Here is a 26,450-nt window from a genome sequence, read left to right as displayed (position 1 = left end):
GAGTGGAGTGTTTCTTGAGAACCTGCCCAGAGATCTGGAGTTGGACAGATGTTTATGGAGTCTAAGAAACAAGAGCTCCTGAGCTAGCTACAGTCTGGAGGCTCTTTCTTTCCTTCATGTTCTCCTCTTGTGGGATTTGTCCTTTTTTCTTTCTCAGCGAGGGTCTGACATGTCCAGATTGGTCTGGAGGCCAGGCCTGGCAGAAGCCGGAGGCGGGCTGGTGGGTGGCATGACCCCAGCTTGTGGCTGGAGACCTGGCTTCTCACCTGCTTCCCTGGTGTCCTGCTGAGTGGCCAGATCCTTGTGGACAATTGTCGGAGGCCGTGTATGAATTATGGGTTTGTTTGAGCCATCACAAGGCTGGGGGTTGCTTTTCTGAGAACTCCTGGCTCGGATTAAAGCTGACACCCCACCTTAGCTCACCTGGCCTCGGCTCTTACTGTCCATGCCTTGATTCTCTGGTAACCAGCCAGGTGCCACCCTCTGCCTACTGAGGGTGCTGCGGAACATTTGCTCCCAGGGCAGGACCCTCATGAACCTGAGTTCCACCGGTCCCCAGAGTTGTCACAGAGGAGTGCTCGGGAACTACAGCCTGAAGAATAAAGCTGGCCTCTGTGTACCGGCAAGGTCAGGGAGGCAAATCGACTTCCCAGGGAGGGAAACTCAAAAACTGGCAGCAGAGGTTTAGAAAGCTGCTGGTCAGGGTCAGCAGGAAAGCCTGGCCAGGAGGACTCCTGTGACCTGTGACTCCACGATAGGGCTGGGCTTGAACGAGGTCAGCTGAGGGCTGGTGTCGAAGCTGAAGGTGGGGCAAGTTCGAATGGGGAGAAGTAAATGCAGGAAGGATCAGGAAGGAGGACAAGGAGCCCGAGGCCCAGGCGAGCAGGTGGGCCCCCAGGAGTGGAGCTCTGGCTGCGACTCCATCACAGCTCTGAGAAGTCCCAACACACACGAGGCCTAGGACGCTCCCTGCTGACTGCGTTAGTGATGCACAAGGACTGATAGTTTGAGTCCATGATGGTGAAATTTAAAAGTGAACTAATCTGAGTGAGTACTGCCCCCTTCAAAAATGTGCACGAGATGCATGCAGGTTTCATCCTATGTCCAGTTCTATTTCCTCCTCATATTTAGAGTGGAATCTCTGGGCTGCTATGTTCAACTTCATGAGGAAAAAGGAAACAACACAAAGCAAAAAGGCCAATCTTTGTGGAAATTTAGACCTGCTAGAGACTGGGAGATCCTCGACATTCCCACAGTCTCTCTCTAAGGTCATCTCCTGGCTCGTGGGTAGACACGGGTTCATTCATTCACAAACAATGGATGTGTGTTTGGGTTCCTGAAATGGTGAGACCTAGCATCCTCTGAGCTCATGCCCAGTGTGAAGGAAAAGTGCACTGAGCTCAACGTGGGTGGGGGACATTTCTCTCTCTCTCTGTCTGTGTATTGGCCATAAGCCAACTCCAGCATGTACATATCTATATATTTCCCATGACCATGGTGGCTGAGATGCCCTGTGACCTGCCCTCTGCAAACTGAAGACCCAGGACACTGGAAGTGCAAGTCAGGCTGAGGGCAGGAGATCCATGCCCGGCTTGGAACAGAGTGGGGGCTTCCTGACTCAGCACTGTGCCCTCTTGGGCCTCTGGTTGGCTGAAGCCCACCCACAGTGGGAGAACCGTTTGCTTCATCCAGTTTATTCAGTCCCATGCTCATTGCATCAGGAAACGTGCTCACAGACACACCTAGAAGTAATGCTTAATCCATGCATACCTGTGAGAAAGACAAAATGTCCCATACATACAATACTTAATCTGAGCAAAAAATATACTTAAGAGAAAAAAAATGTGTATATTTTTTACAATGACTGAACTCACATTAGCAGAATAAAAAATACCATTACTAAAGAAGCACATTTGACAATTTTTATATTTCTTTCACAATTCTATGAAATAGTTATGAGAGAAATACTTTTAGAATTATGAAAGAAATATAAAAACTGTCAAAATCAAAATAGAGTTGCTTGTGTCAACCCAAACACAAAAGAGTAAGAGCTGGAAGGTTATGAAGGAAGGGTCGTTATGCAGGAGTCCCTGGTAGCACCCACCACAAAAGACGGTCAAAAACACAGCTTTGCCCAGAGGCCACCACAGCCTTACATAGAGGCTGCTTCTGCAAGGATGTCTGCCCACAGCAACTGTCCGTCAACCCACACTGACTGGTTATTAGTCTCAACCTCAGCCACAATTGTTATCAGTCTTTGTGACCAAGGATCATTGTTTCAAAACATCTGATGTAACTCACTGTTGTCTTTAAACAGTTCCCCCGGCCTCACCCTCTTTGAATGTGCCCGTAGTTTGCCACAGCCCCGCACTCCCTCTACTGTGACTCTTCCCAAATAAATACCAGTATTCTTTGGAGAATCTCTCTTTGACTGCTATTTCTTTTTTAAATTTAAGTTGACAATTGTTTTTTAAAAGCCAAATTTCATGATACATTTTCTTGTTTGTCTCTTGCACATCCTTGGTAAGTTATTTCAGACTTTGTTTCCCTCTGTTGTAATCCTGTATTTTATATTTCTTCTAGGAATGTCAGTATGACTCTGTGTGTATGTACATATACTGACCAGGACTTGGGTTTATTTGGCTAAATTTTATTTGTCACACACAAAAAAAAGTTCAATGTTTCAATGAACTGTGTTGATGTATGTACAACCCCCTTCCTAATGTTTAGGCAAATTCAATTTCTTAAAGTAGAATTATACGTACTCTAGTGCTTAGTCTCTCTCCTCAAAGGTCGATACATGTTCAATGTAGTTTGGCAGCATGGATTGGATCCCAGAACAAGAAAACAACTAAGTGAAAAGCAAATCAAATCTGAGTAAAGCCTGAGTTTAGTAGGAAGGAAGGAAGGAAGATTAATGTTTAGCCAAATATCTGGGCACCCCGTGGCTAGTCAAGTTGACATGGGAAATGAACATCCCAGTTCCTTTACAGGCTTTTCAGATCAGGAAGCCACAGCATGGATCCTAGAAGGACCAGGAGCACAGGTGTCGGACAGACCCGACACCAGGCTACTCCACCTCCACCAGATCCTCTCAGTAAAGGGCTCTGATGAGCTCTCCAGTGCCTTCAGAGGTGTGCCCTTCTTTCAGAAATCCCATCTCATTGGCCATGCGACAATCCCAGGGATATGTATCTCTGACCAAAGTTCATACTGTTCACTAGAAAACCTTTTACCTCATACTACGAGCTCCCAATTTCCACCCCCTCCCAACACAGGGCCACCCACTGAACGTGACAGGGTGTGTGGAATCACTGTGGGCAATGCAGGGTGGATTCATTTCCCAAGCACTCTTTGCTCTTTGCCTCCAGAGGTTGCCTCCCACATCAGCCAGTAAGGCCTCTCATCTCCTGTGGCCACATCTGCCTGCAGGTGTTGTGAGCTAGACCTCACCACACAACTGTGCTGGAACTTCCCCGCCGGCCCCCACCACCCGATCAGCACCACTGCCATTGGGATATTCAGAGTAGTGTGGGCTTTGCACATCAACCAGGGAAGGTAAGAGACATCCTAAAATAGGGGAGGGGAGATGGTCTTCCCACGGGGAATGAGAACATTGCCTCCTCCAGAGACAGCCAACACCCCAAGCTTCAAAGCTCCTCAAATTCTCTAATAAGACTGGAAGATTTTAAAGAAGCAGTGACATGCCAGAACTATCCAATGTGGGGTAGATTCATGACAATGAGTTATGAATACTTTATTCATTTAGATGCCTTTGAAATCATTTGAACATAGGCTGAGCTAGATCTTGACAGTTGTTATTATTTTTTGTTTTAGTTTTTAGTCATTATTTAAAATTTTATATGTATGTAGTTTGAAAATTTAAATGTTTTTATGAACGTAATATCAAAAAACAATCATCCCCAGCTCTTTATTTCTTAATCCCCTGGGAGGAAGCTACCGCTTTGTCTTCACTGATCATCTAAGAATGTTTCTCTGTTTCCAAGGACCATGCTCAATTTCGACCAGCACGCTCCATCTCTCGGGGCAGGCATTCTCTGTTTACTTGAGATGGACATGAGGCTCTGTTGCTCTTTCCCCCTGCTGGTCTCCCGACCCACCCCATCACATTCAAGCACCTTCCAGATGTTCTATCACAGTTTTGTTTAGGTCAGTGTTCAATGTTTACATTATTACGAATAAGATTATTCACAGCTGAGCCATGAATTTACTGCATAACTTTGTTTTTCCTGAACTTCATGCTTGTCTCATTTGCTTTGTTTTCATGCTTTTATTATATATTCAATCTCGAGACATTTGGAATCACAGAGTTCACTGTCCCCAGGATATCTCTCTGAGGTCCTTCCCCTTGCTTCACTTGATGGTCACCTGCAGACCACAGGAGAAGCCAGCATTCCAGGATTGCCCTGAACCAGCAAAATGTACACTCCCATCATCTCTCTTGAGTGTGGGAGAACTTATTTCCTGTGACATCTTTAGTTTCTTGATCTGATGCCTGGTTTGGGTCTGAGGAAGGGAGTATGGGAGTTAATTACTTGGTCCTTCTTATCTAAATGCCTTTGATCTTCTCTGATACATGGCTGGTGGTTGACTAGGTGAAGACCTCTAAGCAGAAAAATTATTTTCCTTCTGAATAATGAAAATTTGAGCCCCACTATCTTTAGCTTTGCTGTTGCTTTTCGTAAAGCAATTCCCTCAAGGGAATCCTCATGCCTATTGATGGATGCACTTGTCTTCTCTTTCTGGACATTTGTGGGATTTTTCCTTTGTCTCTGCTGTTCTGAACTTCTATCCTGCTCTTCACAGGTATTCATGAGTATTCCGTGGACCCTCCTATCAGGAAATTCATTTACTTCTCAGAAATTTTCTTGAATTACTTTGATGATTTCCTCTATTCTAAATATTATTTTCATATATGTTTTAGATATTAGGCTTCCTGAACTTATTCTCCATTTTCTTTTCTGTCCTCTTTTCCATATTTTTCTTATTGTTCTATTTTCTGCATATTTTCTCACCTTAGTCTTCCAATTTGAGTCTTCAATTTTGCCCTCATATTTTAGTAGCCAAGAGTTCTTTCGTTCATTCTGTGACTGTTTCTTTTTTGAAAAATAATATTCTTAGTCTCATAAATAAAATGCTTATCCTTCTTTCTCTAAGAAAATTGACAATAGCATTTTGGAAGTTTTCTTCTTCCTATAGAAGCTTGCTCCCCTGTATTGTAGTCTCCTCTCTGTTTAGTCTCTTCCATATCAGAGTTCCCTAGATGTCTGTTGATCCTCAGATTTGAGTATCAGGGACTAAGAAGATCTCTGGATCTCTGAGGATTGGATGTGTTTGGTGAGTATATGGCACAGGTGGGGTGACCACTGAGCTTTGTAGTTGGAAACTTCTGGTGCCAGTGTCTGTATCTGGGCAATTTCCTCTCGAGCTGATTCAAGTTGCTAAGGAAAGGTTTTTGTGTCTTTGGTTTTGGATTTTTGTTTGTTTGTTTGTTTTTTTAATTGCCTACCTGGAGGACTTGACTTCTGAGAGCCATTGGAGAGAGTCAAGAACTTGAATGCTAGCCGCATTTCTCCAGGGAGTAGGACACACAGAAAGACTTTCGTAAGGGGTTGGCTTACACAATTCTCAGGGCTGCCAGGTCTGCAGTCAGTGGGCATCAGCTCAGTCAGGAGTTGATGCTACCATCATGAAGCAAAAGTTCCTTTTTTTTACTGGAAATTTCAGTTTTGCTCTTTGGCTTTCCACTGACTTGAACCATGTTACTTAGGATAATGTGCTTTGCAGAAGGTCAACTGGACTATGGCCACATCTACAAAATTCCTTCACAGCAACTTTTGGTTAGTGCTTAATTAAATGACTGTGTACTATGGCCTGACTACGTTGGCACACAAGATGAGCCTTCAGTCTCCCTACTCGATTAAATGATCATTAACTCATCCAAAAGGAAGACTTGATTCAATAGCTACTTATTAAGCACCTCCTGTATGCTGGCACTGCTTGGGCCTTTAGTCCCTCCCTCCTGCTGATGCTCACCACCCCTGAGCCAGCATTACAGCTACAGGGAAGAAAGCCTCATGTGTCACTGGGGAGGAGGTCAAGTCATCTGGACCGCAGAATGCGGAAGGAGTGCGGGCCTTCTCCTCAGAAAACTTCTCCTGGTGCCTCACTGAAACCCACTCCTTCCCAGACTATGGCATTTATTACCTGTCGTATGCTTTCCAGATCTTAACTCGCCTCGCTAATCACTCACACCCATGAGGAAACCCTTGCACACTGTTGGTGGGAATGTAGACGAGAACAATCATGGAGAACAATGTGAAGGTTCCTCAAAAAATTAGAAATAGAATTACCCTGTGGTCCAGCAATCCCACTTTTGGATATGATTCCAAAGGAAATGAAATCACCACCACCCATGTTCACTGCAGCATGATTCACAATAGTCAAGACACGGAAACACTGAAATGTTCGGCAGTGGGTGGCAGATGAAGACATTGTGATTCACATAGGGAATATTATCCTGCCATTGGTGACAGTATGGGTGAAACTGGAGGACATTATGCTAAGTGAAGAAAGCAGACACAGGAAGACAAATTCTGCATCATCTCACACACATGTGATATCTGACAAAGTCAAACCCAAATTGACCAGATTATATTGTTCTCCAGTCTCATGTATGAATAGGTAACAATGAATCCTGCTATAACATATAATTATGATATACCAGTAAAAATATTAAAAACAAAGTAAAATTTATAGAAGCTAGCACAGAACAGTACTTGCCAAGGAGCAGGGGTGAGGAAATGGGGTATTTTGGTCAAAGGACACAGACTTCCCCTTGTAAGATGAAAGAGTTCCAGGATCCAATCACCAGGATACTAATCTGTGGTAATCACCGTCAACATATACTTCTTAATATTTATTTTTTAGTTGTAGTTGGACACAATATCTTTATTGTGGTGCTGAAGATTGAACCCAGGGCCTCACACATGCTAGGCAAGTGCTCTACTGCTGAGCCACACCCCAGCCCAACTGTCAACACATATTGAACCAACATATTGTACATCTTGAATATAGTCTATCTCTGTCAATTACTTTAAATAAAAAATCACATTGCTACTTGATTAAAACAACTGCTTTGTAAGTACTTTACAGCTTCCATTTCCAGTCAGCTTAAAATCATAAATGATTACGAATTAAACAGCACTTGCAAACCTTGAAGGATTTCTGTTTGGAAAAATTAACAAACTGCATTTATATGTAATTAAAAAGAATAAACAGCATTTAAATTAAATGTACTAATTAGCCCTATCTTCCCACAGTTGATCTAAATTAATGAAGTTTTGCTATCTTATAGGATTAAGCACCCTGAGGGCTTTTATTTTATTTACTGTCATTTGAGACATCATTTTCTCCTCTTAATAAATTGCCTCCACACGTCATAATGATAAGAACCCAAATTTTCTTCAGTTCCATCAAATCATTAATACAAATTATTGACCAAGATATATGGAGCAAGATGTTCATCATAGCATTATGTCAAAGGGCAAAACTTGTAAGCAGCAAAAGCCCGACGAAGTTTGGGACAAGTCCCATTAAAATGGCAGTTGTGTAGAGATACAGGTGGGGTGGGAAGCTGATCATGCCCCAAGGTTGGGAAAATCAAACGGCAAGTCTGCCACAACAGAATGAGGAGGATGACTTACTTTTGCAAATCCGGGGTAAAAGAGGAATGACAAAACCCACAAGCATTGTGTCACAGTGCTGGGATCATGAGTGTCTCTCTCCCATTTATTTTCCAAACCTACTGTCATAGGTTATATGACTTATAATCAAAGATATTTTACCCCAAACACATTTTCGACCAGGCTGTGCTAGATGTTCCCCTTGTTCTAATGTAAGCACTTTCCCATAGAAAATTCTCGGGAGGCTTTATTCAGCAAATCAGAATAGACTCCAATCCAAATTGCCAAACCTTCAGTTTTTGCAATTTTAATACCTAATTAAAGTAATGGTTGGGACTCAGTAACTCAGAGAAACTCGGAGCCTGTCTGCCTTTGGGCCCACTGGCCAAGTGGGCAGGCAGATCCTTTCAAGAAGGGCTTTGCCACTGCTCTGACCTTAGCTGCGGTGTCCTGAGCCCCAGACTGATGCAGTTCACGCACAGGTTTGGATTCTGGGCGATCTGCATCCAGTAGGATCACACGCAGAATCCCTCCTCCCTGCAGCCTCGTGGCCTGTTATCACTGACTTCCCCATGAAATGTGGACAGCTACAGCTACATTGGGATTCATTCTCTCTTCTCAGTAAAAAAATCATTTGAAAGGTTAGGGTTATGGCCAGGTTGGGGGTGAGAGGAGGAAGGAGACAAACAGGGGAATTGTTGGTGGGTGGTGGTGAGAGACACATGGGGCCAGGGGGAACCAAACACCGGCAGGGACCTGAGCAAGTGCTTCTGGAAAACCCTGCTTTGCTACAGGGACAGGTTTTGATCTGATTAGATCTGGGAGACTGTGCGGATCACTGGTCTGTCATTTCCTCCCCAGGATCAGACGGCATCACTGCATAGGGGGGAAGCAGAATGGTGAGTGTCATCGGTCTGCACGGCAGGTGCTGAGGAGCCACAGCAGGACAGGACAGGACAGAAAGCCTGGGTCCTGCTGGCCAGGAGGGGAAGGCGACTCCATGGGCAAGTGCACGGAATTAAAGTAGTGCCTCTCCTCAGAGAGCCTGCTGTGTTCCTCTGACTGAGAGCTCCTTGAATCACTCCAATTGCTTTTCTGGCAGAGAAATGATCTGTGTTCCCTAGACTTTATGCAAAGAGCTCCCATGCCAGCCCTGGACTCCTCAGACTGAAAGGCAGAGTCAGTAGTTATAGTCTGCCGGGGATTCTCACATGAAATTGTGTAAAGAGCAAACACTGTGCATGGGGAACCACTGTCACAGAGCATGCGCTGTGCTTGGTGGTCCCTATCCAAGTCGGAACCATCGACCAGCAGCCCTCTAGCACCTTTCCAATAGGTGCTGCATAGTTGTGCTTCATGTTCCATGGGAGGTGCCCCCAGCCCTCTGCCCCGGGATGTCTGCAGAGATGGAGTTGTACAGCCCACCGTGCGTCTCAGTGCACCTAGCAGACCTGTCCCTGAGATGGTCCCGGTCCAACCATCTCCCTAAACACTGTTTGGAGCTCCCAATTTCTGAATCGGCATCCGCATTCCCAGGTATCAAGACTTTCTGGTTCCCCAGGCACACCTGAGGTCACCTGCTGCACAGCACCCCCCTGGCAGTCACAGGCGGCACATCCCATGGCCTTGGGCAGGTCCCAGCAGGCTCAAGGGGTTGATGAAATTTCAGACTTCTCTGAGCCAGGAATTTTAAAGCCTTTCCTAACCTCTTTGAATCTGGCCATTGGTTATCATTTCTCTGGCTTTACTTGGTGTGTGCCTACACACTTATATCTGATATACTATTGATAATCCTATCTGACGGACTGTAAGATAAGGTGGGACCTTGTAATGGCTGTCAGGCTGCTGTGTGGGGCTCAGACCCAACAAAAGAGATTCGGATCTCAGCAGGTGAAGGAAGAGGTGCAGTGAGGCTGGGAGCAGACATGCTTTACTTGGAGCGGGCAGCAGCCCAGCCTCCAGTTCCACACCCAGCCAGACCCTTGAACCATTTCTGTAGGCGGTTTTATGTGCAGGTCAGACAAAGACGGCACACTGCCAACAGGTTACACAAGTGAGTGCATGCTCACAAGCAATGCAGTGACCTTGAGTACACACCCTGAATCAGGGTGTCCATGACCTTGGCTACATACTGCAAACATAGCCCACTGGAAACCCCAGCGAGGAGACCTAACTATACCCATCTTGGATCTGCCCAACACGCTATGAGCCAAAACCCAGGAGTGCATCTTCCCTTTGTCCCTACTATCTCATTTTCCCGGGAGAGATTTTACCCTCCTTATTGTTTCCTATTGTAAAGGAACTAAAGTCTCTTATCTTCTATAGCTTCTTCCTGCCGATACAGGGAGGTTGTTCCTTCTTATCTTAGAGGTTACAAAGATCTTTCACTACATGATCTAAAGGGACGAAGTGGGCAGCGGAGGTTCCTTGCCTGTATCCCTATTAATTTTAATGACATTAACAAATAAGCCTCCTGCAAGATACCATCACCCCATTTCTTGTGTATTCACTTTCTTGAGTAGGTACTTGAGGTCCTCTACGGGCTCAGGAGTGTATTTATGTAAATCTGAAGAATCATATGAGAGATTAGGTGGAAACAAATTTTAATCTTAGTAAGGGGACTCACCTGGGGATTTTCTGTACATTACAGTAAGGTTGGTGGTGAGTATAACCTGATAAGGTCCTTTCCATTTGGGCTGAAGTTGGGGTCCTCTGGTGAACCCTCTCTCCATGTTTTGAGCATAATCCTATCTCCTCCTGCACTCTTGGAAGGACAGCAGGGTTTTGTGTCAGTCCAGGAAAATTCTGTTTCCAAACTATAGGAGAGCCCACCGTGTTTACCCAGGTTAATGACATAGTGTGAGGAGTGGCATGTATTTTCATCAAACCAAAAGGTGGCAATTAAGAAGCGTTGTCAATTTGGCATCTACAGGGGGCTTAGAAGTTTTGAATAGCTTTTTGAGGCAGCACAGTTCTGAAAAGGGCATTGGGAAATAGCTTTATCCAAGGCTCCTTTAGATTGGGGATGCCAAGCTGAATGCAGCTTAGCTAAAATTTAAGGATATAATCTAAGGGCAATAGAGAGGATTTTTTGTTGTTGTAGTTGTTTTATTTATAACAAAGGAAGACCATCATCACTTTGGAAGAACTCTGGGAGCCTGAATTGTGGAATAATTTCTCCCTCTCTCTCTCTCTGTCTCTCTCTCTCTCTCTCTTTCTTACTAGGGATTGGACCCAGGGGCGCTTAACAACTGAGCCATATCCTCAGCCCTTTTAATGTTTTTTTTTTTTTTTTTTTTTAATTTGAGACAAGGCCTCGCTGAGTTGCTGAGGCTGATTTTGAGCTCACAATCCTCCTGCCTCAGCCTCTTGAGTCCCTGGGATTATAGGTGTGTGCCACTGTGCTTGGCTTGCATAATTTGTTTTAAAAGACATTTATATACTCCAATGGCTTTCTCTGTTTCAGTGGAGAAGGCTTCTGTCCATCCTATAAATGTAAGTGAATATTTATATCCATATTTTTAGGGCATTTGGGTAAATTCCAATTGCCAATCTTCCCATAGATAGATGTACTGCTACTAGACAAATTTTAAAAATTGGGTTGTCTTGTTACCAAATTTCACAGCTTTGTAAAACCTACTGATAGTCTTATGAAATCCCTTTCCAGTAAGAATAGCCCTTGTCAGTTCCCAAAGGGTGTCCTTTGGATAATAGGTGCCCTCATGTGGATGTTTACTAACATTCCACTGATAAGCCTCAGGAATAACAGTCTTCTCCCCATCTGTGAGCCATCCTGTCTCATTAGCATAGTATACCCATTTATTCCATTTTGTGTTTCTGTGGAGGGGTTCTTAGGCATTTTGATTAGAAGAATCTGGGACTAGGGCCATAAGTTTATGCAGCTGTGTAGGATTCTCTGGGGGAGCCAGGGGATTGGACACAAACTTTGCAGTCTTATCTACCATATTATTATCTTGGCTTACTGGGGATCCATTCCATTGGTGTCCCTCACAGTGAATTACTGCCCTCTATTTAGGAAGTCACACTGCCTCAAAACTTTAATAATAGGTCTCTATACTTTATCTGGAAATTTCAAGTTGTTAACACCCTTCTTTCTCTCTAGATAGCCACTGGGCATGGAGTACTTGAAATCCATATTTGGAATGTGTAGATATTTAAGATTCTTCCTTATTTTAATTGTAGGGCTCCAGATAAGGGCAATGAGCTATGCTTTGGGCAGAGGTGTTAGAGACAGGCATTTGCTTCTGTGGTATCATAGCCACTTCCCACTCTGTGTCCAGTTTCTCGGATGCCCTTTTCTACAAAACTGCCTCCATCGGTGAACCATCATCCTCAGACTTACTAAGGTCTTACTGGCTGGAGTAAGTTTGTTCTATAATGCCTATACAGGACTATCTAACAGGAGGGCCTGATTTCTTTTTTTTGTACCAGGGATCGAATCCTGGAGCACTTAACCAGTGAGCCACATCCCTAGCCTTTTTTATTTTGTATTTTGAGACAGGGTCTTGCTAAGTTGCTTAGGGCCTCACTAAGTTGCTGAGGCTGCCTGAGAACCCTTGAGCCTCCTGCCTCAGCAGCTGGGATTACAGGCCTGGCCACCTTGCCTGGCCGGGAGGGCCTGACTTCTTGTTGGTCTTCCCTCCATGAGTTAGAGATGACCTTGACTTCCCAAACTGCCTGGACTTGGGGTGGTGAACCTTCTTATGTTGTCCCAAGGTTGATTAGGAGGCCTTGTTGACCACAAACCAGGTGTAGCCTCTGCTTTCAAACAACTTGACCACTAGATCTAGTGTTTGGAGAAGTAGGAAACTGCCCTTGAAGCAGGTCTAATGTTTGAATTGGAACCTTTAAACTAAATCCAGCCTTTGTGTGTATAGAGTTTCTAGGTTGGGAAGGCCCAGCTTGAGCACGACCCAGCTCAGTCTTTAATAGGTCACGTGCCCTTCAGTCTGGGGGAAAGTTCCTTTGTCCTCTCCCTTTAGTGCCTTGTGTAAAGGTTCTCTATCCAGCCATAACTGGGAGTCCATAGCTGACGGATATTTCATGCCCAGAAATCCACAGAGCTGTCTTTTAGACTCAGGCCTGGACAGTGAGGCAGTCACTCAGGGCCAACCTAAAGGCTCCTGGGGTGTGGACAAATCCCTAATACTGGACCCTTTGAAGAGGTTTCTGGGCCTTTTAGGGAAAACCTTATATCAATAATGGTGTACAAATTAGGGCCTCTCAACTTTTGGGGTTCCCCCATTTAAAGGCATGGAGACTCTGAGGGCTCTCTTCTTATTTAAAAGGGCAAGCAGCTTCACCTCTTCTTTGCCGCAGTCTGGCTGGGCACAAATCACGAGCCACTCAAGCAGGAACAAACTTTATTTCTGAACTCCACCAGCACACTCCACACACACTCCCCAGGAACTCTCCTGAACGCCACCCACACGGCTCCTCCAGGAACCACCAACCGGAAATCCCTCCTCCGGCACTTCCCCCACCAATGGGAACTCTCGGGGAATCCCCATGAGAACTCCAAAGTAGCAGGCCGAGGTGGACAGCAGGGGTCTAATATACACAGCTTAACATAACCATCATCTTCTCAATGGCTCGCTGGCCACCTCTCAACCACTCCGTTCTGGCAAAAATGCCATGCGTCATTCGGACTCGGCTATGGCTCTCAGCACTTCTTGCCACTGTGGCTCATGCCACTTCTTTCCACATCTTACAGGAATGTCAGGGATTGAATCCTGGGGCATTTACAGAAGCAGAACTGTCCCATTTCCCCAATGAATTTGGATGAAACACAGTAAGAAAGTCAGTCATGAAATATCTGTCAGCTATGGATTCCCAGTTATGGCTGGATAGAAAACCTTTACACAAAGCACTCTCCTCCAAGTGACATTGGAGGAGAACCAAGTGATCTATAAGGAATTACAGGAGATGACACAGACTTGTGCTCAGTCAGGGTCATGTTCAGCTGACCGTGCCAAGCTGTCTGGGCATATTTAACTGGGAATCTGATCTTTCTTGAGAGATGAAGGCACTGAGGTACTGGGTTTGGTGGGTCCAGTAATAAATATATGATACTTAAAAAGTAAATAAAAGGCTAGTGAATGAATGTCTTGTTCTAAGGGCACTTCTCCCTAAATTTGATTTCAGGCCATTGAGGTACTTGTTCCTAACTTTGTCAATAGGTCCCTTAGTAACAGAGGGATGGGACATTCTGGGACATAGAGAAAGGAATGGGAGATAGTTTGAGAGCCAATTCTGCAAGTGAGAGGAAAAGTGAAGTGTCTCACTTTGAATCTACCATACACTCCTGTCATGGAGCACTCCTGGCTGAGTCAGGACAGAGCAGGCAGCTCCGGTGCCGGTGCCGATAAATAGTTTTGTTCTCCTACCTGCTATGTGGAGGGTGACGCGATCTCGACTCCTGGAGCTCCTCGGGTCTGGGGCTGTCACTCATGGCAGAGTCATCTTCCAGTAGAACCAAGATTGCTCCAGCGGGATTGCTGCTCCGTGGCCCTGGGTGGGACAATCAGAGCATACTCTTGCCCTCCTCATGGCAGTGACTCACTGATGGGCCGCAGGGACTGTCGGAGAGTTCAGCTTGTGGAGGGCTCTTTCCTAGGGTCACTTTCAGACCCCTGGGGTAGGGTAGCCAAAAGCTGGTTTTTTTGGCCAATCATCTGCCCACTTTGCCTCCTCTGCCCTGCCTCTATTGCTAAAAGCCTTAAAGCCTTCACTATCCAGAGTAGCAACTAAGAAAGGCGTGGCACCTTCTTTCATTAGGTTGAGGTTGAATCAGGATTTGTGGAATTCAAAACTGAAGCCCGATGGAGGAATAAAACAAAACACGTGGTAATCGATCGCTGGAACGGAAATTTCCAGGACGATGACAGAGGTACAAATGTGATCTCAGACGTGGGACAGATGCAGTTAAAACCCCCACTTAAGGAGTGTGGTTAGAGATCACAGTTTCAAGTACCTGAAGAAGAGGTGACCTTGGAAAGAGAAGGAAACTGCCTCCGGGTGTTCTGTGCTCACGTCGTTGCAGGCTCACACAGGACTTCCTTACTCAGTTTATTGCCTGGACCTTGTTCCACTTCCTTTGCACAGTACAACGTTCTGAGTGACACACACACACACACACACACACACACAAAGCTAATGTTTCCTGCCCTTGAAATACTCCCCAATTCCTTAAAATTTGTGATTTTAAGAATTTACAGGAATTTAAACTATGAACTTCAGAATTTCCTCACTATAGTCCCATCCATCCTGCTCCGATCATTTGCTCTGCAGAGGCCTACACAGCAGTCGCAGGTCTTCTGTGATCTGATGAAGTAGTGCTCCAAGTCGGCCGCAACAAGACAAACGACCACAGCGTCTCAAAGCTTGCTCGGATTCCGGCGTTGTAAGAACTGATTTGGACAGCCACTTTCCAGAGACTATTATAATTAGAAAAAGGGCAGAAGGCAGAGGGTTGGGAGCTGGCAGCTGGCATTAGATGTCAAGAGGCACCCGTGGGACTCAAGGTTATTTTTATGCTCTGACTATTATAGAAAGCACAGTGCCTTACACATTTTCTAGCTCACATTCCCAGCCCAATATGTGATTTTCTTTTTCATCAAAGAATAGTAATAAAACATGATGACTGTGGGTGAGACCAGATCCCAAGATTTTATATATATCCTTCATGAAGAGAGAATAGAAAAAAAAAATTCATTTCCTGCAAGTATCTTGTCTCTTAAGGAATGGGAGCTTATTATGGTTTGGATCTTTTGTGTGTGTGTGGTGCTGAGGATAGAGCCCAGGGCCTTGTGCCCGTGAGGCAAGCACTTTACAAACTGAGCCATATCCCCAACCCTGGTTTGGATCTTAAATGTCCCCAAAGCTCATGCGTCGAAGGCTCAGTCCCAGCTGATGGCGCTATTGGGAGGTGGGGGGAACTCAGGAAGTGGCCTAGTTGGAGGAGGCACATCCTTGGGCGTGCCCTTGAAGACCACATCTGTCTCTGGCCCCTTCCTCCTGGTGTTCTCTTTTTGGCTCGGCTTCCCAGCTGCCTGCGGTCAGCAGTTTCAACCCACAGTGGCTCCTTGCCATGGTGCTCTGCCTGGCCACAGGCCCACGCTGCTGGGGCCAATCCACTGTGGGCTGAAGCTCTGAAACCGTGAGCCCAAATAAATCTTTCGTCCTTGAATTGTCTTTTTTCCCAGGTACTTTGTCTAGTGACAGGAAGCTGACTGAACAGAACTTGATGTCACTCTAAGCTAATGGTCTTTCTTCTTGAAAGCTGCCCACGGGGGGGGGGGACCCTCTGTGGAGAAGGGGCCATCCTGGGGCTCTGGTTTCCAGGAGCTGGACTCCCCCCTTGCATACCACAGAGGTCAGAGCTGCATTTCAGCAGACGGTCACTCTTTAGAGTGGTTTCTTAGAATGTTTTTCTTTCCTGAATATACATGGAGGCTGCAACGTCCATGTGTGTTGGTTATTTCTGTGGAGTTGGTGCACAGATCCTCACAGGTAGACCTGAGTACAGATGTGCAGACTGTAGGAAGCGCAGGCCAGACCGGCGCTCTCTTTCCTTCTCGGCACTAGAGAAGACCGTTGTGAAGGAAGCTGACTGTTGACAAAGAGAGAGAGAAAGGAGGAAGGGAAAGGAAGGCAGGGCAGGTCAGATGGAAAGCAGCAGGAAATGAGTGGGGCTGAGGAGCGATCCCACAGGAACGCAGACTTCCCGAAACAGACAGATGTGGTCATGCGCTCTAATATTTCGGGGAACCCCAGGGCAGGAGCAACCCAACTCATTCCATGAATGCACTTTTCTTCTGCTGATTTCCCTGGAAGGGGCAGCCAGCTCAAGGCAGCCGAATGCCACGAGGGAGCAGCTCAGTGGAATGAAGAGATGGCAGTGGAGACGTGAGGGAGCTTCTCTGAGAAGCCACCAGCTCAGTCCCTCTAGTGAGCTGCAAGTGACTTGGGTAGACACACACAACAGCAAATGCATCACGTGGCATCACGCCACCTCCCAGTTCCTGGAGTGTGCTTCCCCACGAAAGGCCCCCTGCCCAGCTGCATGCCCACGTGGGACACTTCAGTCACCCACACATCCTTGCTTTCTCTATGGTCTCGAGACAGCGGTCGCTTCTTGCAGGGAATGAGGTCAGAAGGAAGCTCTGAGGAACCTTCTGAGGTTTTGGTGGTGATTCATTATCGTTCGTTATTATTCTCTAGCTTGTACACACACACGTATATATATCTTCTTCTTATTCACTATCATTCTTCAAGTTGTAATATTGTTACTCTTCTTTAAACTCTACATGTGAAAACTCTTTTGAATCCATGATTTTTTTTTTCACAATAAGAAAGTTTTTCTTAAAGACCAAAATGTCATTTTCCTAGGATCTGTAGAAGCATGACATTTGCTCCACATTGGTTTTGGTACCTTATAGTTGTACATAGTGGTGGAATTTGCTGTTACATATTTATACATGCACATAATATAACAATATAGTTCACCAATATTACTCCCCAACATTTCCCCCATCCCTCATCCCTGGTCCCGTTTCTCTACCGATCTCCCTTTGATTTTCATGTGATCTCCCTCCCACAATCTTCCTCTCTAGCTTCCACATATGACAGAAAACATAGGACCCTTGACCTTCTGAGTTTAACTTACGTTAAACATATTCACATAATGAACTGTACTTCCATCCATTTTTCTTTATGGATGAATAGAACTCCTGTTTTTATATACCACATTTTCTTTATTTGAATTTATTCAGTCATTGATTAGTCATGATATTTTTGTTGAAAGTACCAAAATTATTCAATGAAAGAAGGACAGTCTTTTCAACAATGTTTCTGGAACAATTAGATGTTGATAGGGAAAGAAAATATCATCCAATCTCCTACCTAAAATAAAAACTGACTCAAAATAGATCATGAACTTAAATACAAAATGCAAGCTTAAAAACTCTTAGAAATGAACAAGGGAGAGCATCTTCAGGACCCAGAGCTAGGCAAAGATTTTAGACTTGACACCGCAAGAATTTTCCTCCATAAAAGAAAAACATTGATTTTGGATCTCAACAAAATTAAAATATTTTGTTCTGCAAAAATATGTGAAGTAGACAAAAAGAAAACTATGACTTGATAGAAGATATCTGCATAATATATTTTTAAATCAATTTTTAATTTATATATGACAGCAGAATGCATTACAATTCATATGATACATATAGAGCACAAATTTTTCATATCTTTGTATACAAAGTAGTAGATGAATGGATTAAAAATGTGGTATATACATCTGATTCAAATGTACGATATGTCAAGATCATTGTACTGTCATGTGTAACTAATTAAAACAAATAAAATTTTTTTAAAAATGTGATATATATACACAATGGAATATTACTCAGCAATAAAAGAGACTAAAATCATGGCATTTGCAAGTAAATGGATGGAATTAGAGAAGAGAATGCTAAGTGAAGTTAGCCAATCCCCCCCAAAACAAATGCCAAATGTTTTCTCTGCTATAAGGAGGCTGATTCATAATGGCTTAGGGAGAGGGAGCATGGGAGGAATAGACGAACTCTAGATAGGACAGAGGGGTGGGATGGGAAGGGAGAGGACATAGGGTTAACAATGATGGTGGAATGTGAGGGTCATCATTATCCAAAGTACATGTATGAACGTCATTTTTTTCATAACTATAACAGGACTGCGAACCACGTACTTCGGGTCCCTCACTTAAAACACAGGAACTGAACCTGTGGAAGAAGACAGCTTTCTGTGCTGACTTAGTGTAACTTTTGTGCAACTCAGTCAACAGCAGTAGGTTTGAAGGGCCCATTGCCCCACTTCCCAACAGAATTCCTGTTTGATCAAAACCAGCCCAGGCAAAAGCGACCAATGCAACTTCCCTTCCCTAGAAAGAAATTGCACTCTTTTTAATGTAATCAACTTAAATGTCTGAACATCCTTCCTTTAGACTTCTGCAGATTTTCTATGCTTTAGGGCCTCTTTTTTTGAACAAAGCAATAATATATCAAGGTTGGCAAGTTGAGGAGGGGACGAAGTCTAGTGGGGCTGCCTGTGATGAAGTCATGGCTCCTAACACTCTCCGCCTTCCCAGGGACAACAGGTAGAGATGGTGTGTGTGTATGTGTGTTCCATGTGTTGGGGGAAGAGCACAAGGGATGCTTGTTAATGTCTTCCTTGGTCAAAAATAATTGTTGGGTGTAGAGTATTAAGGCAATATTCAGTGGTTTCTAAATGTAGTGATCTCTGAATGTGGGCAGCGATCTCTGCCTATTGTGAGCTATTATTCCTGTACAGCAGGGAAACTCAGAGCCATATGTTTCAATGTAAATACTTTCTGATAATGTGGAACAAGCATTCTGTTTCTCATTGTCCCTGTGAGCCGAACTGCACTTGAAATCAGGTTAGCATGAGCTAAATTCAATCATTGTGTGACCTGATTGGGCATCTGCAACCTGGGGTATTGAATATCCTACTTTATGTTGTTTTATTCTCAATTTCATCTATTTATTTCCTTAGAGACCACAGAGCAATAGTAGGCAGCAATATAATGAAATGTGGTAAATCTGGTTAGAGAGAAATATGACTAAAAATATGCTCCTTCGTTTCATCTCAGTGGCCCTGTGTTTAGTGTGGCTTACTATGTTTATAAAATACTAAAACTGGTTCTCAGGAGGAAAGAGGCAGGCAGAATTTACTGCTCTGAGAAAAAGCCTACTCAATTTTATATAAAAGTTCTTTGTTTTATAGATCTGCCATGAAAACCTAGGTTATAGTCATTAACTGCCATTTATACAAGATTGCTGAGTTTCTGGAGGCTCTTGTGAGATGGTTGGTCCCTGGACCCCCATGTGCATGCAGAGGGCTCTTCCAGTCCTAGGGCTTCCCAGCCACTGACCAGCTGCATGGTCAGGAGACAGCAGGGTGGGGGGAAATAAGCACATCCTGATACCGTGGAATCCTTGATACTGAGCACTCCTCAGTGAAGGTCAGTCCTTCCTGCTGAAAACGGAAGTTCACACTGGTTTCCCAGTTCTCAGAGCTGCAAGCTGGAGCACTGGTCCCAACTAATTAAGAATGATTCTCAAGGGGCCAGCAGGGGAGAGGAACCCCCTTAATACAATCAGCCTCTTGGGGACTTTTCCAAGCATATAAGCTCCATGTGACACCTTGAGACCACTATCTGTTGCTAAGTGAAATGAGAAATGTTCTGAAAGGGAGTGTACAGCGCACAGGGCTGGTGGAAGGGAGTATCAAGATCTATTCATCTGCACAAAGGTTTTTAATGAAATTGTGTATATACAGAGACTACTGACACCCTTGAAAACTTTCGCATAAACATGTCTTCTCTGTTGTTTATGTCACACATATAAAAATTGTGACTCACTGTGACTTAGCAGAAAGAATGCCACAGGGAAGCACAGGGTGTGAGGGACAGCCTTTAACCCTAACTCAGATAACAGAACCACATTTCCTAAGTACCTCAGACTTGGTGTAAGTACAGCTCGCCCCAGCCTTTCCAGGGAGTCTGATTTGGGTAGCAAGTCTTCAGTGAAAAACAATTTAAAAAATAAGTAATTAAGTAAATAAAAAGAAAAAAAAAACTTTGATGAAAGGTTAAAGAATTCTTTCCATTGGAGTTCAAAATATTCTTAGCTTCTCAGTAATTTTGTGGGGGCTGTCTGGAGTGTGATGCCCCACCCTCCAGATTGCTGGAGTGGGAGAGGTAATCCACAGGCAGAAGGCCTGGAGGCAGGGTTTCGGCTTAGGTGGCCTCGGGCTCTTTGCTGGATGACCATTGGTCTGGAGACCAAGTCAGCGCACCTCCGGCGCCCACTACTTGCTGGTTCATCCTGGAAGGCTGCACCCCAGGGATCTCCCCTGGATTCCACTCGTGTGGTAGGGGAGCCAGTTCTTGGTCCTCTACATCACCTGTGGACCCACATTTCCTGATCTTGGGTTCAGTCTCCAATTTCCCCCACCCCGCCCTTGGGGTTTCCAGGGAGATGCATCTCTCCCAGCGGGTCCTGCAAGCAGTTGGAACAGAGGAGATGAGAAGAGCCTGGTGGGTTGCTGGACAAGTCGTCCCATTTGATTTCCTCCTGGTCACTTAAGCACACTCTGTGTCCTGCAGCGTGTGTTTACTGGGCCTCTATTTCAGGCCAAGCTCGGGTTTGCCAGGCAGCAATGCAAGGTGGTTCCTTTCCTTGTCCCCCACTGGCCGCCTGGGGAGACGGTGGCTTCTTTCCCCACACATGGATATTGGATATCGTGCATCGCATCCTCCAGGTTTGTGGGGCAACTTCCTGGGTCCCTGGACACCCCCACAGGCTCCTCTAATTCCCTGATCCCTCTACTTGGCCGGCGGAGGCCTCTCTGGCTGGAGCTTCCGCCTGGCTCTGCAGCCTCCATGCTGCTGGGAGTTTTCCTTATTTATTATATCCAACCTCCTGTGTCCCCAGTCTGCTTTGAGTGTCCAGTTTTAGGGTCCAGTAAAGCCCTCGCCCTTTTTATTGTTCACCCACATTGTGGAGAAGCTGCCTGTCTGCTTTCTGGGTTCTCCACTGCGGAGCAGCAGGAGGCAGCCTCCCCATTCCGCCATCCTGGGCCTGGGTGTGCCTCTTCAGAACTGTTCTCTCACACAAAGGCAGAAGGAGAGGCAGCCCAGGATGATTTGCCCAATCTAACCTACACAGATATTTCCTCCTGTGTTCAGATTGATGTCCTGAGGTGCTTGCTGAGCACTTTCCCTTGTAACCCCTACTTCATGACCTTGTGTGTGCCCTGTATGGAAGTATTAGTTATCTGTAGCTGGTAACTAATCCCAATGCCCAGAGGCTTAACTCAGCCACGGAGATCACGGATTCAAGAGTGGCACCGCTACGGGATGGTTGACCTACACAGGACCTTGGGTTCCATCTGCAGAGCCCCCAGTGATGCCCCTAAGGTATCCAGGGACTTCATATCCTCTCTTCCCCCCTGCCCGTCTGTACTATTGACTATAACTGTGACTTCTGACCCCTGTTCATTCCCAAACAATTCAGCTTTTTGTGACTATCTCCTACTTCCCTGGGTCTCTAATTTTTGGAACTGGGCATTTCTCTCCTCTTCCTTTACAGTTTATAAGATATGCTAGGCCCTGGCTGATTCTTAATAGTTCTTTCTAGTTCAAGTTTATAGTAAAATTATGTTTCATTTTTCAGTCAGTAAAGGAATAGTTTTTTGATAGCCTCTTGTTCTTTCATCTTGAAGAAGATATACAAAGAAATGCTTGAGATTCATATCTAATATGGAATACCCCACCCTGCCTCTTTTTTTTCCCTCAGGTCTTTCATCATCCTTGTTATGAGGGTAAGTACTGAATTAAACTGGAAAAAGAGCATAAACTAATATTTTTTCCAGAACATATATGAAATGATTTTTTAAAAAATAAGGCCACAAAATAAAAGTCAAACAAGACAACTGCAACCTGAGATCCCTGCTCACTAGTCATTAGTTATTAAAACTTCTTAAATGGCCTAATATGATTAGATCATTTAATTTCATGGTACAGCAGGTCACATTGTAAGACTTACTCTCTAGCTCTGCTGTCTGTGAGTGTACTGCTTGGCAATATTTTCTGAGAATTCTGCTTATTTCTAGAAATTTCAGTGAATTCAGAAGTTAAAAAATTGCAGTTTATCTTAGAAAGCATTTCATAGTCTCAATAGTTATGCAAACTGATTTCCTTCCTTCTATCAGTTTGCATAACTATCTATCTTCTTATAGATAGATAACCATTTTCTGCATAGGTAATGTATCTAGAAGACAATTTCTTGTTCCATTTTCTATACTTCCAAAAAAGAAAACACATTTCATTGTAATTATGCTATAGCTCTCCCCTGAAAAGCAGCTAGCTGTCCATAGAAGACCAGAACTAACAATAATAATATGATACCTCCCCTGCAGGAGGGAGGATCTCAGCTCTTGAACAGGAGGCCCTGGCTTCTTGCTCAGCCAAGAGGTGCACACTTACCAGACCTCCTTTCTACTTTCCTCCTATATCTTCTTTCTTTAAATAGATCATTTGTTGGCTGTCTATAGCTTGCGTTTCTTAAGAGGGGAAGCACTAGAAGTTAGTTAAACTCAGGACTACAAGAACTCACATTTTTTTTTTTCATTCTTATTAGAGAAGGAAAAAGAGCAGGAGGAAGTTGCAAAACCTGCAGGTGACTGAGGATCTTCAGAACTGTGGTATGGTTCCCACAATCAAAGATTATTCTTGTTGGCCTTGGCTCAGCGGAAGCTAACTTTCTTTTTTGTGACTATTGTCCTTCTAGGTGGTCAGGAGCCACAGCTGTCTAAACGTAAAGAGCTAGAAACCTGAAAACCTGAATTCCAACCTTAACACTGTCATATAGTTGGTTGCCCAACTTCGAGCAAATTTTATAAATTCTCTTGACATCAGTTTTCTCATTTCATAAATGAAAACAGTAATCTCATAATATTATCAATGTAAAATGAAAAATTGGGGTGAAAAATTTTTTAAAATCTTTCTGTATAATAAAAATATAAACAAAAATATTCACGACCTAGAACAGTGCCTACTAATTATATAAACTATGTCTAAACAACAAATTTCATTTTTAAAAATCCAGAAAGGTAGCACATTTCACTTAGATGACATTTATTTTTGTTAGTTTTTTTGTGTTAAAGCAGTGAGAGTACTGCTTCTCAATGAGGTGGGTGAAAGAGGGAATTCACTGAAATTCAGTGTTGGACAGAGTTTCTTAAAGACTCATAAGTTTGGGTGCATTGAACCAAGAACAAGAAAGAGTACACTGGAGCCAAGCTGGTTGTGGCAGTGAAAGTGGTGGCCAGGCTCACTGCAGAGGGCAAGGATAACACAGAGAGAAAACACAGTGGGAAAATTGTGCACAGAAAAACCTACAGAACAGAAAAGCACCTTGAGCTTAGCTGACCCAGAGGCTATGCAGTGAAGTGGAGATGGAAAAATGCTGTGTTTCTCAATTGATGAGTGGAGAGATGAGGCAGGAGCCATGTTGAGGAGCCCAGGAGATCAGAGCAAATGCTGCCACACTGACCCGGCAAGGGTCTACCATATGACCTAGGATGTACTTAGCAGAACATGAGTAAAATAGGCACAGACAAGATTGAGCCCAGGGGAATTTAAATCAGAGATATGGAGGGAAATGAAACTTGCTTTCCCTTTGAATCTGGCAGGTCATGTGACCAGCTGAAGAAGATTGGGAAACTGAACAAGCAGGTGTGAATACATTCTGGAACTAAGCCTAGGAAAGCCATATTCATGGGTAGCAGAATGTGTGAGACCTGTGGGGAGGGTTAGCTCCCTTTCGCCATTATTGGGAATTATTGGGAGGCTCCCGAGATCCAGACTCCTAACAGAGATGGCCATTTTCCTTGTCTTAGGGGTGTTCATCTAATCTTTCCAGAGCAGATACCAACCAACAAAGCTCCTAAAGCCTGTTTAAGGGTCCATATAAAACAGTGGTAACTGAAAAAAATCAGGTATAAAGCAAGAATGTTCTCAGTTTTGTAAAAATAAATATATATACACATGAAGGTCTGTAAGGGCCAATGCAAACGTAAAGGATTCTTTCTGGGGGGTGTGGTTTGGAGTGTTTTCTTGTTTCCTTCTTTACATTTATGTATAAACTTTTTAAAATTAAGCTGAGTCATAAGAGGCCAAAACCTTCAACTGAAACAGCCATAAAACCAAAGGAAAGGTTTTCCTCTGTGACTGCAAAGCTGGCTTCAGACACCCTCTTACTGGGCCTCCAAGGCAAGAAGATCCGTTGTGTCCTTTTTGTGGTGACAGTGTCAGGCTGCCAGCACAGAACCTGAGGTTGAAGGTGACCTGCTCCTCAACTAACCTGTAAACAAGATATACCTCTCCATTTACTTGGATCTGTTTTAATGTCACTTGGTAATGTTTTATTTTTCTCCCTGAAGTTTTTGACATTTCTGATATATTTTTAAACAGAATTCTTGATTTGAAGTTTATTGGATAACTTGATGCAAATTTAGGCTGAAATCCACTTTTGGGGGTGGGGGGCTTCTTAGGAATGTTTATCCCGTACTGCCTCAGCAGTAGCCCACAGTCCCGTTACCCTTCTGGGTGCTGAGGACATCGCCTTTTAGGTCCCAGCAATAGGTGTGTGCTGCAGGGGCAGTGGGCAGCTCCAGTCAGACACCCACCTTTGAAAGTCTCTCTTCTTCATTCTTTCCCTCACTCCTCTATGTCATCAAATCCTCAGCTCAGTTTTGTGTCTGGGTTATCAAATTTCTTAAGAGCAAAAGCAATTTTGAATACTATTGCTTATTTTTGTGGTTTCTCATTTCCTCTAAGATTTAGACTGGTAATTTATTTATTTATTTATTTTTAAATTTTTTATTCTAATTTGTTATATATGACAGCAGAATGCATTATAATTCATATTACACATATAGAGCACAGTTTTTCATATCTCTGGTTGTATATAAATTATATTCAGACCATTCGTTCTTCATACATGTACTCAGGGTAATGATGTCCATCTCATTCCACCATCTTTTCTACCCCATTCCTCCTGCCTTCCCCTCCCAACCCTTTGCCCTATATAGAGTTGATCCCCCTCCCCAACCCCACTATGAATCAGCCTCCTTATATCAGAGAAAACATTCAGCATTTGGTATTTGGGGATTGGCTAACTTCACTAAGCATTATATTCTCCAACTCCATCCCTTTACCTGCAAATGCCATGATTTTAGTCTCTCTTATTGCTAAGTAATATTCCATTGAGTATATATGCCACATTTTCTTTATCCATTCCTCTACTGAAGGGCATTTAGGTTGGTTCCACAGTTTAGCTATTGTGAATTGCGCTGCTATAAACATTGATGTGGCTATGTCCCTGTAGTATGCTCTTTTAAAGTCCTTTGGGAATTGAACAGACACTTTTCAGAAGATGATATACAATCAATCAACAAATATATGAAAAAATATTCAACATCTCTAACAATTAGAGAAATGCAAATCAAAAGTACTCTAAGATTTCATCTCACTTCAGTTATAATGGTAGCTATTAAGAATACAAACAACAAATAGACTGGTAATTCTTAATATCATTTTGATGCTTTGATGATTTTACATATTTTTAAAAATTGATCCAGCACTATTAGTTGTTTTCAGTGAAAGGATTAGTTTGAAAAACCCACTCTGCCATTAGCTCCAAAAGGGAGAGTTTTAAAATTCTGATTCAGATGAAAATAAAAGTTACCAAGTTTAGAACTGAAGAGGGAATGAAGGACTTGAGGTGTCCTCTGCTTATTAAGAGTCTTGTACTCGTTTTGTAATAACAATACTGGCAAGGTGCAGGACTAAGAATGGATTTGAAAAAGAAAATTTATATGATGTTCTTATTCTCAAAATTATAATAAGAGTTTAAACATTTTTTTATGAAATTCTGTGACATTATTCACTTTAGCTGAACGGTTTTACTGACAAATGTTCCTTAAGTGCAGACCCAGGGTTTATTTTAAGGTAACTTAACTCCTGTTCTCAGAGATTTAAAGATTTTATTTCAAAATTATTTTAGTGGTGAAGTAAATAGATATATAATAAAACACAGAAACAAATATGTTTTGCCAGTTTTCTCCTGAAGTATGACTGCAAATTTATATTTTCTA

General features: G+C 43.7%; 1 protein-coding gene and 1 long non-coding RNA gene across 12 annotated transcripts in view; both read right to left on the bottom strand.

The window, feature by feature from the left end:
- Positions 1-15,166, bottom strand: part of LOC124095485 (uncharacterized) — a 43,910-nt gene extending 28,744 nt beyond the window's left edge. For all 11 annotated transcript variants that reach the window (XR_006852475.2, XR_006852478.2, XR_006852479.2 and 8 more), the window contains exon 1: positions 14,114-15,166. This is a non-coding gene — a long non-coding RNA (uncharacterized LOC124095485). The remainder of the gene's footprint in view (positions 1-14,113) is intronic.
- Positions 15,167-20,526: 5,360 nt separating this feature from the next.
- CUNH18orf63 (chromosome unknown C18orf63 homolog) overlaps positions 20,527-26,450 on the bottom strand; it is a 58,753-nt gene continuing 52,829 nt past the window's right edge. The window contains 1 exon segment of the mRNA XM_058580703.1: positions 20,527-20,788. Within this exon segment, the coding sequence (XP_058436686.1) occupies positions 20,527-20,788 (262 nt within the window).

This window comes from Marmota monax, unplaced genomic scaffold, assembly GCF_021218885.2.
Source record: "Marmota monax isolate L192 unplaced genomic scaffold, Marmota_monax_Labrador192_F-V1.1 WCK01_AAM20220418_F8-fsc00060, whole genome shotgun sequence".
In the NCBI taxonomy this organism is placed as follows: domain Eukaryota; kingdom Metazoa; phylum Chordata; class Mammalia; order Rodentia; family Sciuridae; genus Marmota; species Marmota monax.
This window is presented reverse-complemented; position numbering and strand designations above follow the sequence as displayed.